Raw genomic sequence first — 16,040 nt, 5'->3', positions numbered from 1 at the left:
ATCCCTGCAAGTGTTCCAAGCCAGGCTGGATGGGGCCTTGAGCAACCTGGGATAGTGGAAGGTGCCCCTGCCCATGGCAGAGGAGATGGAAATACAGGAGCTTTAAGATCCCTTCCAAACCAAATCATTCTATGTTTGCTACTAACAAAGACAGGCATTCTCCTTGTTGCTTTAGAAAAACAGGGTATCCTTTATAGTCAAGACAATTAATGCAATTGCCAATAGTTTTAAGAACTACACTGGCTTCTTAGTGCTTGTTCTAATTCCACTGCTTTTCTTTACACTTTCTGACCATTACTCCTAATGCTTGAAATGCCTGATACATATTTTGACAAACGGGTTCCCAACTACTGTGCACACTGCTCCAACTCCACTGCAGTGATGGAGGACAAGGGAAGATAAAGCCAATGCTCCTTGAAATCTGAAGAGTTAGAGGATGGACTCTAAACAAAAGCCACTCTTTGCTTTTGCTATAACAACACCCATAACAAAGTCTTTGGTCAACCAGTTTTTCTCTTATTAACAGCTTAATCAGATGAAACTATTTAGCAGAAAGGTAAGCACTGTACAGAACTTATTAAGCAGAAAAAAAATTTACAGACACACATACATATTTTTTTAAAAATATGATTATGTGTATATATAAAATTGAATAAAGAACCAGTTTGAGGAGACACAGGGTTGGGATAATAACAGTTCAAAGTTTTGATTTTTTACAGCACTTCAATGAACAATAAAAGCCTTGAATAAATAGTTTCATAAGCTAATTTAAATAAAATACAGTATTCTAAACAGCTACCTGCAGTCTACAACAGTCCAAAATAATATTGACACAGCATTTTACAAAGACCATTTTCACTATCAATCTTTTAATGTCATTATTCAACCTGTTCTTTTGACAGTGCTCTTTACACCGTGTTCTCAACAGTTGGTAACCAATGCATATATTCAATCCACATATATATATAAATACATTTTTTCATTGAAACATTTTTCTCAGCAGAGTTAAAAGGAAGACTTAATTATATCCATGCTTCCTAAAGCAAAGGCATATAGACACTGTGGGTGGTTCTTGAAACCCTTCCCTCCCCTCTTCTTGTGGTGGTCCCTAAGAATCTGGCAGCAGGAACAGCTCAATATACAGCTACAAATGCTGAGTCTGAAAACCATAAATTCCCTGGGTTCCCACGGCACAAAGCTCACTACGGATGCCACCACAGACAAGCGACCACCACAATCACCGTGAAGCTTCCAGTTGAATGAAAAGTCATTGGAAAAGAGAAAACCAAAGAGGAAAAGGGGGAAAAAAAGTCAACAGATGGAGAAAAAAAACTCATATTGATTGTGTTGCACTGAAGAAAGGATGCAGTTAATGTCAGCACAGAATCAATTCACTAAAGAGGGAGGTTAATTGGAAAATTATCTAAATGGCTTTGAAAAGAAGATTAAAAAGATTTTAGAAACCTGCTTATCCAGTATCTATTATATCTTTAAGCATACTTTTCATGAGATACTACTTTAATTTCCTTTGTTCAGAAAAATTAAGTAAATCTAAACTTTGGTAGTTTAGATTTGAATAGTTTGAAAATCCAGACATGAAATTTTAAAAATTATTTTCTAATAAACCTTTGATAATATATTCTGGTTTGTTACAATATTATTTTAATGTCTCCACTAGAATAAAGTGTAGATTAAGACAAAACATACAAGTTTACAAGAAAAATACTAGAAGACAGTAAGTAAGGTCCAAAGAGGACAATTTTTAATGTCTGACTACAATCTATTTTTCCTTTTTCATTTTAACAAGTTTCCTGAATTATCATCATTTTAGAGATCACAAATTGAAGTCAAAGCGATATTATAGCCAGAAATATAAGTTTTTTGGAGGACGGGACAAAAGAATAGTTATGAGAGGCCTAAACTTTACTTCAGAAAGTGTCTAGGGTTTGCACACTCAGAGGCCCAGAGCTCTCACTGATTTCAAGCACAAGCAAGCAAACTGTTCAGCAGAACACTCATGCTGATCACTGGATTTTTCTGATGCTCCTCTCTATAAAATGTGTGGATTTGTAACACTCAGCTTGCCTGCTATTACATATGAATGAATTCTCCGAGGGAAAAAAGAACTAAATTCTGTTCTCAAAGGCAGTATTTAGCTGCCTAAATTATAATACTTCTTGAAGCACATTCATTCTTGATTTATTCCTTCAAGAATCAGGATTGTGATTTTTCATTCCACACACCTGACGCTAAAACACACGCAGCCTGGGCAGGAAGACAACAGTCTCAAAGAAGACAAAGAGAGATGAGAGGCAGAGATTATAAACAGAATGTAAATATAAGTATGTGAAGAAATTATGATTGTACAGCCAGTCTACAGCTCTGACACCTTCTAAACTTCAAGTATTCAACTTCAAATGGAGACAACTGCTTCAGAAGTAAAAACTTTAGGTGTGGTATCCTATGTTTCCAAAACATGCTTGTAAATTAAACTCTCCCAAACCCATATCTCCTCTGTATTTTGAACTAATGGAACATCTGTTGACATAGCAAATTTGTCAAATTCTCAGTGATCCAGCATCAGAGAGAAAATTATTTTACTGGATGAGTTTCATGGAGACTTCAATAGCACAGATGTGCTGTGGTACTGCAGCCTCAGGAGTTTACTTGGTGGAAAAGGGTGATGCTTTTCCTCATTATGGCTGCTAATATTTCTACAGGCAAAACTCAAAAATGGCACTGAACATTCTGGTGAGTTAGTTGGTTTTTTAATAGCTCAAAGTTATATTAGAGCATGAACACTTAATATAGTGCACATTACATTTGAATAATGAATGAGTGGATTTAGTCAAGCAAGAGAATAACCACATTCACTTCTTGGTTAAATTGAATAATCAGTGAACAGAGTATGATGACCTCAGCAGTCAAGCCTAAACCAGCACTGTCCTTCCCTGCCCATGATGCTTAGCAGTAAGAATCACATCTGTCATGGGCATCCATCTTTTCAGGTCACTCCCCTCTATGCCTGAACCTTTCTTGATCATCCCTCTGTCTTGTTCTAATTCTGTTTCTTCCTTTTTGTCTTTCCATGTTGCCATGCCTAAATTTCTGCTTTGTATTCCTGTCTCCAGTACAGCAAACCCTGAACAGGCTTTCCTCAGTCCTTTATCTGACAATCCCCAGCTCCACCCGACCACCTCTTCACCTGCAGCTTGTCATTCTGCCAGCACAACCTACCTTTCTTTTCATCTTCTGATTCAATTTGCTTCTCCAAATCCCCTCTCAATCACCTGGCCAGCAGGATATCTACTCACCATCCTTTCACAGATGCCTTGCACAAGCTCTGTGCATGCTCCACAAGCAACATGATTCTTTTTCTCTCTCATCCTTTTATCATCTCCTACCCCACTTACTTTGTCCAGGTGTTCACATTTATTATGTCAGGTTTTGGCTTTTGCCCCAATCTGTTTCATTCTGCCACACTGTTTACAGTCACTCTCCCAATCACATTTAATGATTCCCAGATCTGTCATTTTCTTCTAAATTACTTGCTTAGACTCTTACCCCCCCTTCACTGGCTCTGTGTATCAGCCTACCCCCACATCTCAGAAGCCCAGGCTGTTTTCTGCATTTAGCTCAGACAGCTTCCCCAGCTCTCCAGCACACCAGAAGGGGAGAATGCTCACAACACAGGAGGAACAACTGAAGGACACTGCAACACAAAGCTGTGTTACAGGAGAAAATGTGCCGAGTTCTGGATAGCTCACACCCATCTGAGGGACCAGATCTATTAAACTCTGAAGTTTGCAAGTTGCTCAGTGAAAACTGGGCCAAAGTTAAACAGATGTATACAGTAACAGAGAAGCACATTCCAACACTCCAAAACCCACTGAATTTCACATCCCTCCTTTTATGTGTAAGAACAGTACCTACTTTCTCTTTTTCCAACATTTTTTTTGTCCAAGTTGAATAAATGCAAGCTTTTTTAGCTTTTAACAAAAACAAAGCAAGCAAATAGCACAGCCTGTTTCTGTTCTGCTGTCCAAGATTGGTGCTTTTGTCAACATCTGAAAAGAAGGCCTACTGATGGGAAGCATCATCACTTCTATTCAGATAGAATTGTATTACATTCACACTTTCAATAAGGGCAGTTAACTAGCACACTCACCATCTGCAGCTTTGGCAAATCTATATAAAAACTGTCATCCCTTAAATCCTGGAATAACTTGTGCATAAATGCTTATGAGTTTCTTTAATTTGTGCTCAACTGCCTTTCACGTTAAAATGTATCCATCCTTCTCGATGATTTTTTAAAATTCCCTCTGTACCTTTCCAGTAGGGTGTGTATGATACTGACGGTTAAGTACTTAAAGATGGTTAAACTTGCTGGTGCTAACATTCATGTATCCATTGGTATCTCCCTTTATCTTCTGGACAGTTAGTAGAAAGCATTACTTAAAATAATGCTCCAAAATTTAAAAGAGCTTTATGAAAAATGGACACATGGTTAGCAATACTCCATATTTTTCTTACCTTCTGCTATTTTTGGAAATTGTTCTCATATGTTAACAAGTATTAAACAAGGGTAAAAAAAAATGTACTTTGATATTTCAGTGAATTTCTAAGATCCTGATACTGGGAGAAATCTGTGACGACTGTTTAATTTTGAATGAAGCAACTTCTGTGTACAACAAAATCTTGCAGAATTTTATACTGATTTCCAATTCAGTGCTTCGCTGTTAAAGATGCTGATACTACACCAGTAAATTCTGTGCCAAGATTTTCTCTAGAATATCACACATTTCTCTTAAGTTCCTCATTTACAGGTAAGGTAACAGCAAGAACAAATTAAAAACCTTTTGCATTAAATAATTTTGATCTTAATTTGCAGAGTACATAACTGTTACATTTATCCCCCCCAAAACGTGTATCATAGTTACAATACTTGTAAGCTTCGAGACTAAAATTACATCCAAAAAATCCTATTCCCTGAATAAGTGCAGATCAACAAATGCTATTGTATGAAATAATGTTACACTGATTGCTCACACAATACCAATTTGTAATCATAAATAAACTATTATATACTTGTAAAAATCTCTTACTGGAACATTTTAGAAGGTTGGACTGCAAGAACAAAAAAAAAGCATTCTGAAAACATCTGCAATTTCTATCAGTTTTGGAATTTTACATATAAAAAGTTTTTGGAATACAAAATTAAAGGTAACTTAAAATGTGCTGACACTTTCCTAATTTTTTTAAAGTGCAGAAAATAATGTAGATATTCCTACTATGACCATCATAACAGCAAAAGAGTACAGGAATTTCAGAATAAAATTTCTAGAGATTAATTCTTTAGGAGTGACTAAGGACTCAATCTTACCTTCTTGAAACCATGCAGGGCACAGTAAAGAGCCAGGAATGAATGAAATCTGAAACTCTGGTACTGACATTTTAGTTCTCTCTCCAAAATAGTCATATTAAAAAAAACAACCCAACAAAAACACAAAACAAAACAAAAAAAACCCCTCTACCATAAAACCCAATAAATCAACAGAAAAAGAATTATCTTATGGGACAAAAAGTTATTTCTGCAGTACCTTCAGTGGTGATAGCACTAGGACACACATCTTTTAGCAGGTCTCCCAAAGTATGCAACTGTCCTCCTGAAGCAATTGGTCGAAATAGCTTCTGTATAAAAGGTCTCTCTGTTGTTGCCTGTTTCAATAAAAAATAATCAAACCAAACAATTAAAGGACCATGCAAATATGTAGTATGAGCACTTCAGACAGGTACACAATAGGACAGAACTAAAGGTTGCACCAGAAGAAACATCTGGTATTTCCACATTCCCCCTGCCTCACGCCTTGCATTTCATTCAGATCATGAAATGCAGGGAAGTTTTTGTTAATTAACAATTACAAATAAGCTGTCACTCCATAAAAACTGTGAAGATAATTCATAGATAGTGTCATGGATACAACAGTGTTAATTATTTTTTTAAAGCCCCAAATCTTCTGTTATGGGAATACAATCTGCTTTAACAAAAACCATTTTAATATATCCTTAACTTAAAAAAAAAAAACAAGCAGTGAGCACAAACTTAGAAGTTCAACATATCCTTATATATTTTGCCAAGCCAAAGCTATACTTTACCCTTACAGATCAACAGGTGATTTTTTTCTCAGTTTTTCTAATATCAAAAATTTCAAACTATTTCAGCTGCAAGAACCACTACCAACTTACACAAGTAAATGTTGTGCTTTGACAGACAACCAATAATCTTCTACCCACTTAAGGAATCAGTCATATGTAAAGAACATATATGGCCCACTTCTGCTGCAGATATGCAAAGGAATCCCAAATTACTTCAACTACATATCTTTCAGTTTAAAGCCATTCCCTTTCTCCCATCATCACATGACCCTGAAAAAAGTTCCTCCCCAGCTCTCTTGAGGGCACCTTTAGGTACTGGGAGGTCTCTTTGGAGCATTCTCTTCTCCAGGCAGATCAAGCAGAACTCCTTATTCCCCACATGCATTAGCACAGTTTCCAGCACGATTTCTCCATGATCTTTGTTGGGCACTAAAGTTAGACTGACTGGGGCCTGTAGTTCCCCAGGTCCTCCTTATTTTCCCTTTTTAAAAAATGGGGTTACATTTCAGTAGGAACTTCACTGGACTGCCACAACTTCTCAAATATGATGGATGGTGGCTTAGCCACTTCACGTGTCACTTTCCTCAAGTTATTTTGGGGTTTCTCTCACCCAGTCCCACAGACTTGTGCACCTTCAGATTCCTTAGCTGTTCTTGGATCTGATCTTCTAGAGTGGGCAGTTCTTTATTCTCCCAGTCTCTTCCTTTTCCCTTCTGGGACTTGGGCAGTCTGGCTGGAATATTTGCTGGTGAAGAATGAGGCAAAAAGACACTGAATACCCCCACGTTCTGGGTAAACAGGTGACCCATTTCTTCTGGAGAGGGCTCACAATTTTTCTAGCCTTCCTTTATCCCTGACATTCCCATAGAAGCTCCTCTTGTTGCTCTTGATGTCCCAGGCCAAATTGAATTCTATCAGATCTTCAGAACTTATTTAAGAATTGTGGTTCTGTTAAGGTAGCTCTCTTCTTTGGGTATCTGTAAAAGCAGCTCCGGGCCAGCAAGAACCTGACATTGCAAAGATAGGCAAAGTTTTTTTTCCTGGTAACCTGACATTGCCACCCAAACCCACCACCTCAGGCAGAGAAGTTAAAAATCTCATATTCAACCAACCCAAACATTTTAATCTTGCTCCAAATGGTTGCTGACAATTTTCTGCTAGCAGCTAACTCCCAAAAGCAGCTGATGTGCTCTGCATTGAGGATGAGTGGGCTCCAGCAAATGAGACTTTCTTCACACATTATTTTAATTGGAACAAGCAATACAAGCCATTGCCCCTTTCAAATTTAGTTTCCTACATCTCAGAAACTATCTGCCATCCTATTATGGTAATTAAAAAAAGAAACAACTCAATATCAAGAGGTATGTTCTCTCCCAGTGGGGGTTTATGGGCAAAAAACAATCACTCAAACAAACAAGTAAAGAACAACACAACTGTCACTCACAGGCAGGGAGTCTTTGCCTGAGCAGTGCTCTAGCTCAGAGGTAATTCCAGGGCAGTACAGTGCAGAACTGTTGACACACAATTACTTGTTACTTCTTGCTAACAGTCTTCAAAGAAGGAAAAATAGTATTTTCCCAGTTTTTCTTATGAAGAATAATCAAAAGTCATTTCCTAGCTGCTCCATCACTTCCCCATGTCTTCAGGGTACCAGTATGGGGATATCATCAGTGCTAATGAAATATCTGAACATTTGAAAAATGATGGGAAGCACACAGCCAGCAGGATGCATCCACCTCAGACAGATCCACACTAGAAAAGTGAATTCTGGCACATTATGCTGAACAAATATACATGCAAAACATTAAAAAAAAAAAAAAGGAAAAAAACCCCAGTCCCTCTAAAACACTGTTTTAGTCAAAACAATTTTGTATCAGGTTTACTTTTGAAAAATAATTGGATATTCACAGAAGTCCAGTCATAACTCCCAAGTGTTTAACACCTGAAGTAGAAGTGGAAATAAATGGAAGTATGTAGTCAAAGGTTGTTATCATCAACAGACTTTTAAGATAAGAATTTCCCAAGTGTGTACTGCAGTTTCTCATTATTTATTAATAAATTAAGAACAATTTTTTCCCTAGCTATAATAATTTAATGCCAAGAGGGAAAAGCCAAAATTGTATTTTCTCAAGTCTCTCACATAGTTCCTGACTGCTGCAAACAATATCCTTAGCTTCTATCATGAAACATTATAGAAAATGAATTCAGTTTTGCATTTTAAGTGTTAAGCAACACAGATGTGGTAAAGTAAATAAAAATCACTGGTCTTCATCAATGTTAAAATGATAAAAGTAACTGCCCGTTGTTTATACAAAGACTGTGGTTCACAAACCTAATCCTACAGGCAGAGCATTACCCCAAGATGCTTACACACTTCTTCCCTCACAAGCAGCAGATGCTTTATGCGTTAAAAGAATCAAAAGAAAAGTCCCATGCTACATTCCACAGTATTTACAGGATAACTTTTCCAAGTGTCTTGGTCATACAGGAGCATAGTTTTAGAACAACTTTGCCATCACCCTTTTTCACGTGTAGCAATATAATACCAGCTTGACTACAACTTTCTACTCCAGCATTGCCATCCCTGCAAGTCCTGGCCAGGCTGGGTGGAGCATTGAGCAACATGGTTTAGTGCAAGATGGCCCTGCCCATGGCAAGTGGGTTGGACTCAATGACCTTTGAAAGGCCCCTTCCAACTCCATTCCAAACTATTCTATGATTCCATTTACTAGAACAAGACATGAAGGAACAGCCACCATGAATAGCTGCTTTTATAATGTTGTGTTTTGTAAAATATTTGCTTAATCAATCATGAGAAAATCTAATCTAACCCATAAAGATATCACTGCATAACTGATAATGATTTTAAATAATCTACACCAGATCTAAAGCAAATGTTCATACAATATCTATCATTTTGCCAGCTAAAATGATCATACTTTCAACAGAAATTTGGAATTTTAAAAATTATTTTATTTTACAGTGTAGCCTCCATGTAGCTGTGAGCTGTTCAAGATTCTGGACGCATTTGCAGGATACAATAGGTGAAAGTCAATCAGCAATTGCCAATCCCTGCAGAAAAAATGCCTTCAGGTATATGAGCATAGGAAGACAATCACTCAGCCGACATCTCACAAATGCAGAACAAATGAAGATTTTACTCTTTTTAAAAGAAATTTTAAGCCCTGACAATGATAGGAGAGTGAGGGTGAAAACAAATTACACCACAGTGAGAAAGATTAAAGTTACCTATTCAGGAACACTGGCGCTGAGAAGAGTTATAGGTGAGGGCAAGTTTTAAGATGCCCTCTAATGCAGTGCAAAGCCTCACAGGATCACAATCTTTACAGTCACATGCTATGCTAACAAATGTAACTCTTTCCTCCCTATCATCCTGGCAAAAAAAAAAAAAAAAGTTGTCAGCTTGCCTGGTCCTTTTCAGAGTCAACACAACATCAAACACTGCATGAAATCCACAATTTAATTAGTCAGATACTTTACACAGGATACATCTTAAAATGAAAAACATAACTCACAAACCACTGGGTTTTAATCTGGAAAAATCCCAGTTACCACTATTTTCATCAAGAGGAAGGGATTTGGATTTTTCTGCCTAAACACTCAGCTGCTCCTCAATATTCAAACAAATAAAAGTTACCATGCATACTGAACCCACAAAGTAAAAAAGAAGTTCTTACAATCCCCACATGTGTATAAGCTGGTAACCTAAAACGATAAAAGCTGAGACCTCCCTACATATGCCATTATATTTTCAGTAACTTGTCAAATTCATAGTCTGTGCTGTGTTGTGATGAACAACTTTACATTAAAAAAACCTCTCTTAATTTCATAGAACCATTTTGTTTAAGCTTAAACTCAACCAAGAAGCTTTAGAAGTAAAAAGAGTTTGCACAATAATGCTAGTCATTGTATATAAAAAAGAAAGAACAGGAAAATAAAATTATGCAAATATTTGCTAAAATACATTTTTTCCATACATTTCTACCTTGTAGAAATGTTTTCAATTAAGAATCTCAATGCACAATTTAAAAGTGACTAACTGAAAAGCTGATGAGTTGCTGTAGTCACAGAACCATCACAACACCATGCTTGTCCAAAAGCAAGATACTGCAAATCCCCATCTGAAATACTGTTCTTCCACTGGTGCTGAAATTTTGGGATTTTGCTGGAATTTCAAGATGATTTCTTTTTGCTTAATATTAGACCAGACTCATTGAGTATTTAATTGTGGAGATGGTACAACAATGTTTCTGGGTGGGAGTTGATGGGTTTTTTTTGTTTTGTTTCTTTCCTTTTAAAAAAACTTTAAAAACCCCTTCCCTCTCTTTCATAAAGATGATTTTCAGCTCAACAAGCTTAAGTACACACAAAAATGATCTTGCTTTATCTATTTGAAATCTGTCACCTTTCAAATTCCATTAATATTTTTGAGCTTCTATTACAAGAGGCATAAAACATGACAATGGGCTATGTCTTTATCCTGTAATCATTGCTCCTCTCCTCTTCAAATCTTCCAAGTAATAGAGGGCTTCTCGCAGACAACCCACTGCTTTATTCTACACCTTTGATAATTTTTCTATTTTACTCTTTAACTTGTTGGGACTGGAACAACATTCCAAAAAAAAAAAAAAAAAAGACTATTTCTAGTATTTCTTTAGTCTCTGCAAAGTCCACCAAGTAGATGTTCTAGTTATGATTTTGTGTGCTTTGAATAAGGCTGGCATTGCTTTTAATTATTAATTCAAAATTTTGAACTGCTTATCTGCAGTATCACAACATTGTTTAGAGAAAAAAGAACAACTCAATATAAAACAGAATTAATTATTTTTTTAATAAAAGAAGCAAGTAAAGCTTTTATAAGTCCAACACGTAACTAAAACCCGTAAGACAAAAAGAAGAATAGACATTCTCAACACACCTACCCAGAATTACCACAAAAATTGAGTCACTGACAGGATGTGCTGTGGGTTGCAGGACTAGCTATAAAATCAACAAATATGTTAAATCAAATTACCTGTTTTTCCTATACTACATTTTAAATCTAATAAATTAGACATTTTCAGTGGTTGTAAAAATTACAACATATATACCTGAGTTTAAACTATAGAAAAAAATTAATCCTTTCACCTGTTTTGGAGTTTGCATTAGAATTTTTAAAGTTAAATGTTGTAAAAAGGACTCTGGTTTCCTCATTGAATGGAAAATCTTAATTATGATGGACAGGAATTTTACACTCCCTACTATTCTTAAGAGGCCTGAAACAACAACAACAAAAAGATTTGACAAACAGGCTACACTTCATACATTTAATTACATTAACTCCAGTCACCTAAATTAGTAGTGCAGAAGTTTATCACTAGATTAAAGCTGAAGATGATTCTATGAATGCATGCACATTTGCTTTAATATGGTCATGCTAAATATGTGCCTCTATAATGGCACTTCTGCAAAACTCCTTAGATAGGGAAGCAATCATGGTATCAGTCATACGTGTCAAGGAATCACAACATCAAGTCAAGTGAAAATTCTGTTATTCTTGAAAGCACTCCTAACAGTATTACACAAACTGAGAAACATTTAGGTGGTGCTGAACACAAATGATCACTGGTTTAAAAGCAAGATGAATTACATGATGTGTTTTCTTGGTGGAAGCTTTAACAGACCTTAACAACAGCCCCCATAACATGTGGCAAGTATTATGTCAAGAATTGATGCAAGTAATAATGCTAAAATTATCTAGTATCTTAGCCAAAACTGTAGTCAAATTAAAGCCACAACTAGAATTATAAACACATCTGGAATAAGGTTAAAATTTTATGTAGTAGAGCTTATTATAGTTATGTCTAGACAATAATATTGAACCATTTTTTATCATGAATGGTTAAGGACTATTCTCCTAATCATTCATGGACAACAACTTGTGTCTTCCTTGATGCCTTTCATTAAACAGAGCATACTTATGAAGCAACTGCAGTTCTGTGCTAACTTTGTACACAACTAACAATAGTTTAGCATTATAAACCTACAGAGAAATATGGCAACTATTTCAGCTAATTCTCCCTTACATTGTTGAGAGCAATTACTTGCTCATCCTTAAAAAGATTAAAGAACCATTTAAAATATCACTCTTCTCCATATTATTTAAACTGGCAGAGAATGCTTCCTTACAATCTTTTAGAAAAAACTTTACGTAATAGCAACAAAATGAGTAATTAGAACCATATAAAACATTTGAAAGTTAATGTCCTACCACATGTTCTAGTTATCTGAAAAAGATATGTGTAGTTAGAAAGCATCCCTTAGCAAACTGATTAAAAATTTAATGGCCTGAGTGCATTGTGACACTTCAGAATTGAAGACATTGCTTAAGTTTCTGTAACTGTTTGTGAAGATGCCTCATGTTGTTTACACTGATTTTGCACATAAAATACTTTCTGATGTTCAGATAGATATTTATACACATTGATGAGATCTCCTCAACCCTAAAGTTTTTCTTCTCTAGACTGAACAGTCATAGCTCCCACAGTCTTTTTTCACCTCTGATGTTAGATTCAGTAGCTCCTCAATCATCTCAGTGGTCCTTTATGGTACTCTCATCCCATAGCCCCATGTGTCTCTTGAATTGCCCAAAACCAGATTCCAGGTGTGGTCTCACCAGTGTTGAGTGAACTGGAGGGATCATTTCCCTCAAGCTGCTGAAAACGCTCATCCTGCAGCAGCCCAGGATATAATTTACTTTCCTTGTCATAGGTCCCACTGCTATGTGGGACCTATGACAGGGAGTCATTTGTGGCTCATTTTTAACAAGAGTATGTATTGCCAAAAGTTCCAATTCCATACAAAAAGTTGCAGAAGTACCACTCAAAATGCCTAACAAGTATGGCTGAATAACATTCTGGCTGTTCCCTGGTCTTTCAAATTATTTTCTTGTGCAGGGAAAGTAGCACTGTATTCTCTGAACAACTGGATTTGCATTATTTTTAATGTCAGGTGAATTGGACAGATCCTAGAAGCAGAAGAAAGTCAACACTTTAAGACACACAGAGCAGACAGCAGGCAACCATCACAGAGCCAGAAACAGCAGAGACTGAACACAAAAAGCAGCTTCAAGAGGCAGTTTTGTTGAGCCCTGAAAAGACAAACACACCTACAATAAAAGCATGGCCTCAAAGTAATACATTTCCTTCCCAGGAAAGAATTTGTATTTGTAACTGGTAACATGTCAAGACATCTGAAGAGTCAGGGACAACAAACCAATAGTGCTCTTCACAGCTACAGTGCTTTATGTGCACATGCAGACCTAAGCCTCACTTAAAAATTGAGCAATTGAATACTGACTACCTATCAAGCAAACAACTTTAGAAATGGATTTACATCCACAAAAACAAACACTACATTGCTTGCTTAAGAGCAGTGAAAAATACAATACTTAATAAATCTCTTCAAGCTACTTCAAACCATTAAATCCAGTAATTGCTGTAGTTTTCTACACTAATGATTAACCAAAAGGAGCTCCTATAATCAAGGACAAAAAAATTTTTTAAAAATTGTTTGCTAATTCATACTGTATTTCTAGAGTGTGCTTCCTCATAGGTCTGTTCCATTCCACATTTACCTGTAGAGAATTTGCTTTTAGTCTTCTGGAAAATGCAAATAGAAGCCTTGGTACTTTCCAAAACCAGAACACTTTCTATATTTTCTTATCCTCAATTCTGTGCACAAGTTAACCTGCTTTATTCACCTATTATATTTTAAAATAAGTAAAGGTGAAATGCTGATATTGATAAGTCAAAACAGGTACTGTCTGTGGCTTTCATCTCTGCAGAGTTTTGCATCAGCATGATAGGACAGCTAGGCTTAGTTCCACAGGCACTGCTTATGCTGCACAGCCACAGAAATGACCCTTGAAGATGACATCCCTCATTTCTCTGAAGAAAAAATTACATGTCAGCTTTTCCCTTTTTCTGAGGAAATTAGCTCACCAACTAACTTTTTTTTTTTTTTTTTTTTTTTTTTTTGCTACTACACCAGAGCCAATCTCTAGGGAATACAGCTCAGGTAAGCTTCAGGTAGGCAAAGTCCCTTTTGCCACAACCTAAGAACTTGCCCACATTACACAGTATGTGATAAAAGTGGCAAATCACTTAGTGTTGACTACAGCATGTGAAATGGAAAAGCAAAGTGATCAGCTTCAATGATCAGAGGACAGGTAGCATTATACTAAAGAACAATGCAATTAAATTATAAGATCTGTGAGTAACTGTACACAGACTTAAATGAAATTAATTAATGCTTCATTCATTGTCTTCATTACAGCCTCTCAATGTATTGATATTCTTAAGAATAAAGATTCAAGGATGAGGTAAAAAGTGCAATTTTTAAAGAATTGCATACATACACTAACATTCTTAACAAATTTAGGATGATATATAAATCTACAAGGTTACCACCTTAATGAAAAAGTTTAGGGAGCCACAAGGATTCAAACCTCATGGCTTAAATTCAAACTTGTAGCATGAACACTTTCCCAAACTTATTTACACTCAACTCCATTATCATAAGACAATTCAAAGAAAAGACGACAGTTGAAGAGTTTTATACAATACCAGTTGGTTAAAAAGTTACTACCAATTTGTAATTGGAGGGTGCAATTAAGATTAAGATACTTTCAAAGATTAAGATTAAGGTACTTTCAAATTGCCAATGGACTTTTTTTCCCCCACACAAACTGTTCATTATTCCACTGTAATTCAAGATGCACTTTGACTTCATTTAGTAACTAGTAAGATTCTACTGGTTTTTCATAATTAGATTCTTCTGGGATTTACAAGTAACTTAAATATTGAAAGATAAAAAAAAGGATTAAAAAAAATACTACCCATTTTACCCCCAATATGCAGAATCCAGTATATCCCTAATTTTTTTAAAACTAGGTATCATTAACTCAGAACCTCAACAAACTGTTTCTCATACAAGCAAAACTACTTTATTCACTGTATGCAAGCTACATCTACGCTCAACCCAGAAGAATTACTGTAGCTCCTAGTGACAGGCCTGAACTAGTTTAAAACCATCCAGCTTGGTAACAGCTCAACCACAGCTGAGAATCAACGCAAATCGAGGTTTTATAGCTCCATCTCCTCTGCATCTCCTTCCCTGAGCACTGTGCAACTTTTACAACAGCTTTGAACTAGGCAGATTGACAGTTTTACAGACAACCTGGGCATATTTAAGGAAACTTTAGTCACGTTTTGACAACAAATACAGTTTATCATCTCAGAACTTTTCTTTGAAACTCTGATTGACAGCTCCCATGCTGTACCAAGATTCTTAAAGGCACAAGGCTGAACTTGCACAGGGGCTCCTTTAGTCTTTCAAGAGAGCTGCATGAGCACTCCTTAATACAGAATATGTTAAAAAAGTCATCTTTAGCAGCACTGGTTTGAGCCAGCTCATTTCAGTGTGCACTGTGATGCATAAGAAAAGCTTATGCAATTACGGAACCTCTGGTGGGACTGTGGTGACAGTGACCTTCAACTCAAGGTGAGAACTAGTCAAATTGCTATTACTTTCAGCACAGAACAAAACATCCCAGTTCAGAAAATTAGTATTTAAGGATCACACTGCCCCTGTGCAATACTCAATAGAAATGTTTCTTTCTCTTCCCCCCACCTCCCCAAGTCATGAGGCACAAGGAAAAATATTTACCTAACACAGCTTTTAAAATTTCTTATTTATGAAGCTTTGATTTTGAAGCAATTTAAAACTGGTGAAAGTGTGCTACTGTTTCTTTAGTGCCAAACCATCAGTTATTAGAAAAACTCAGAGTCCATTTGTTTCTCTTCAGCGCAGAAATTCAGCTG

General features: G+C 36.3%; 1 protein-coding gene across 2 annotated transcripts in view; it reads right to left on the bottom strand.

The window, feature by feature from the left end:
* ATG5 (autophagy related 5) overlaps positions 1-16,040 on the bottom strand; it is a 156,337-nt gene that overhangs the window by 103,896 nt on the left and 36,401 nt on the right. For both annotated transcript variants that reach the window (XM_058019474.1, XM_058019473.1), the window contains exon 7: positions 5,601-5,718. In XM_058019474.1, coding sequence (XP_057875457.1) covers positions 5,601-5,718 — 118 coding nt within the window. The remainder of the gene's footprint in view (positions 1-5,600; positions 5,719-16,040) is intronic.

Source organism: Melospiza georgiana, chromosome 3, assembly GCF_028018845.1.
Source record: "Melospiza georgiana isolate bMelGeo1 chromosome 3, bMelGeo1.pri, whole genome shotgun sequence".
Taxonomy (NCBI): Eukaryota; Metazoa; Chordata; class Aves; order Passeriformes; family Passerellidae; genus Melospiza; species Melospiza georgiana.
This window is presented reverse-complemented; position numbering and strand designations above follow the sequence as displayed.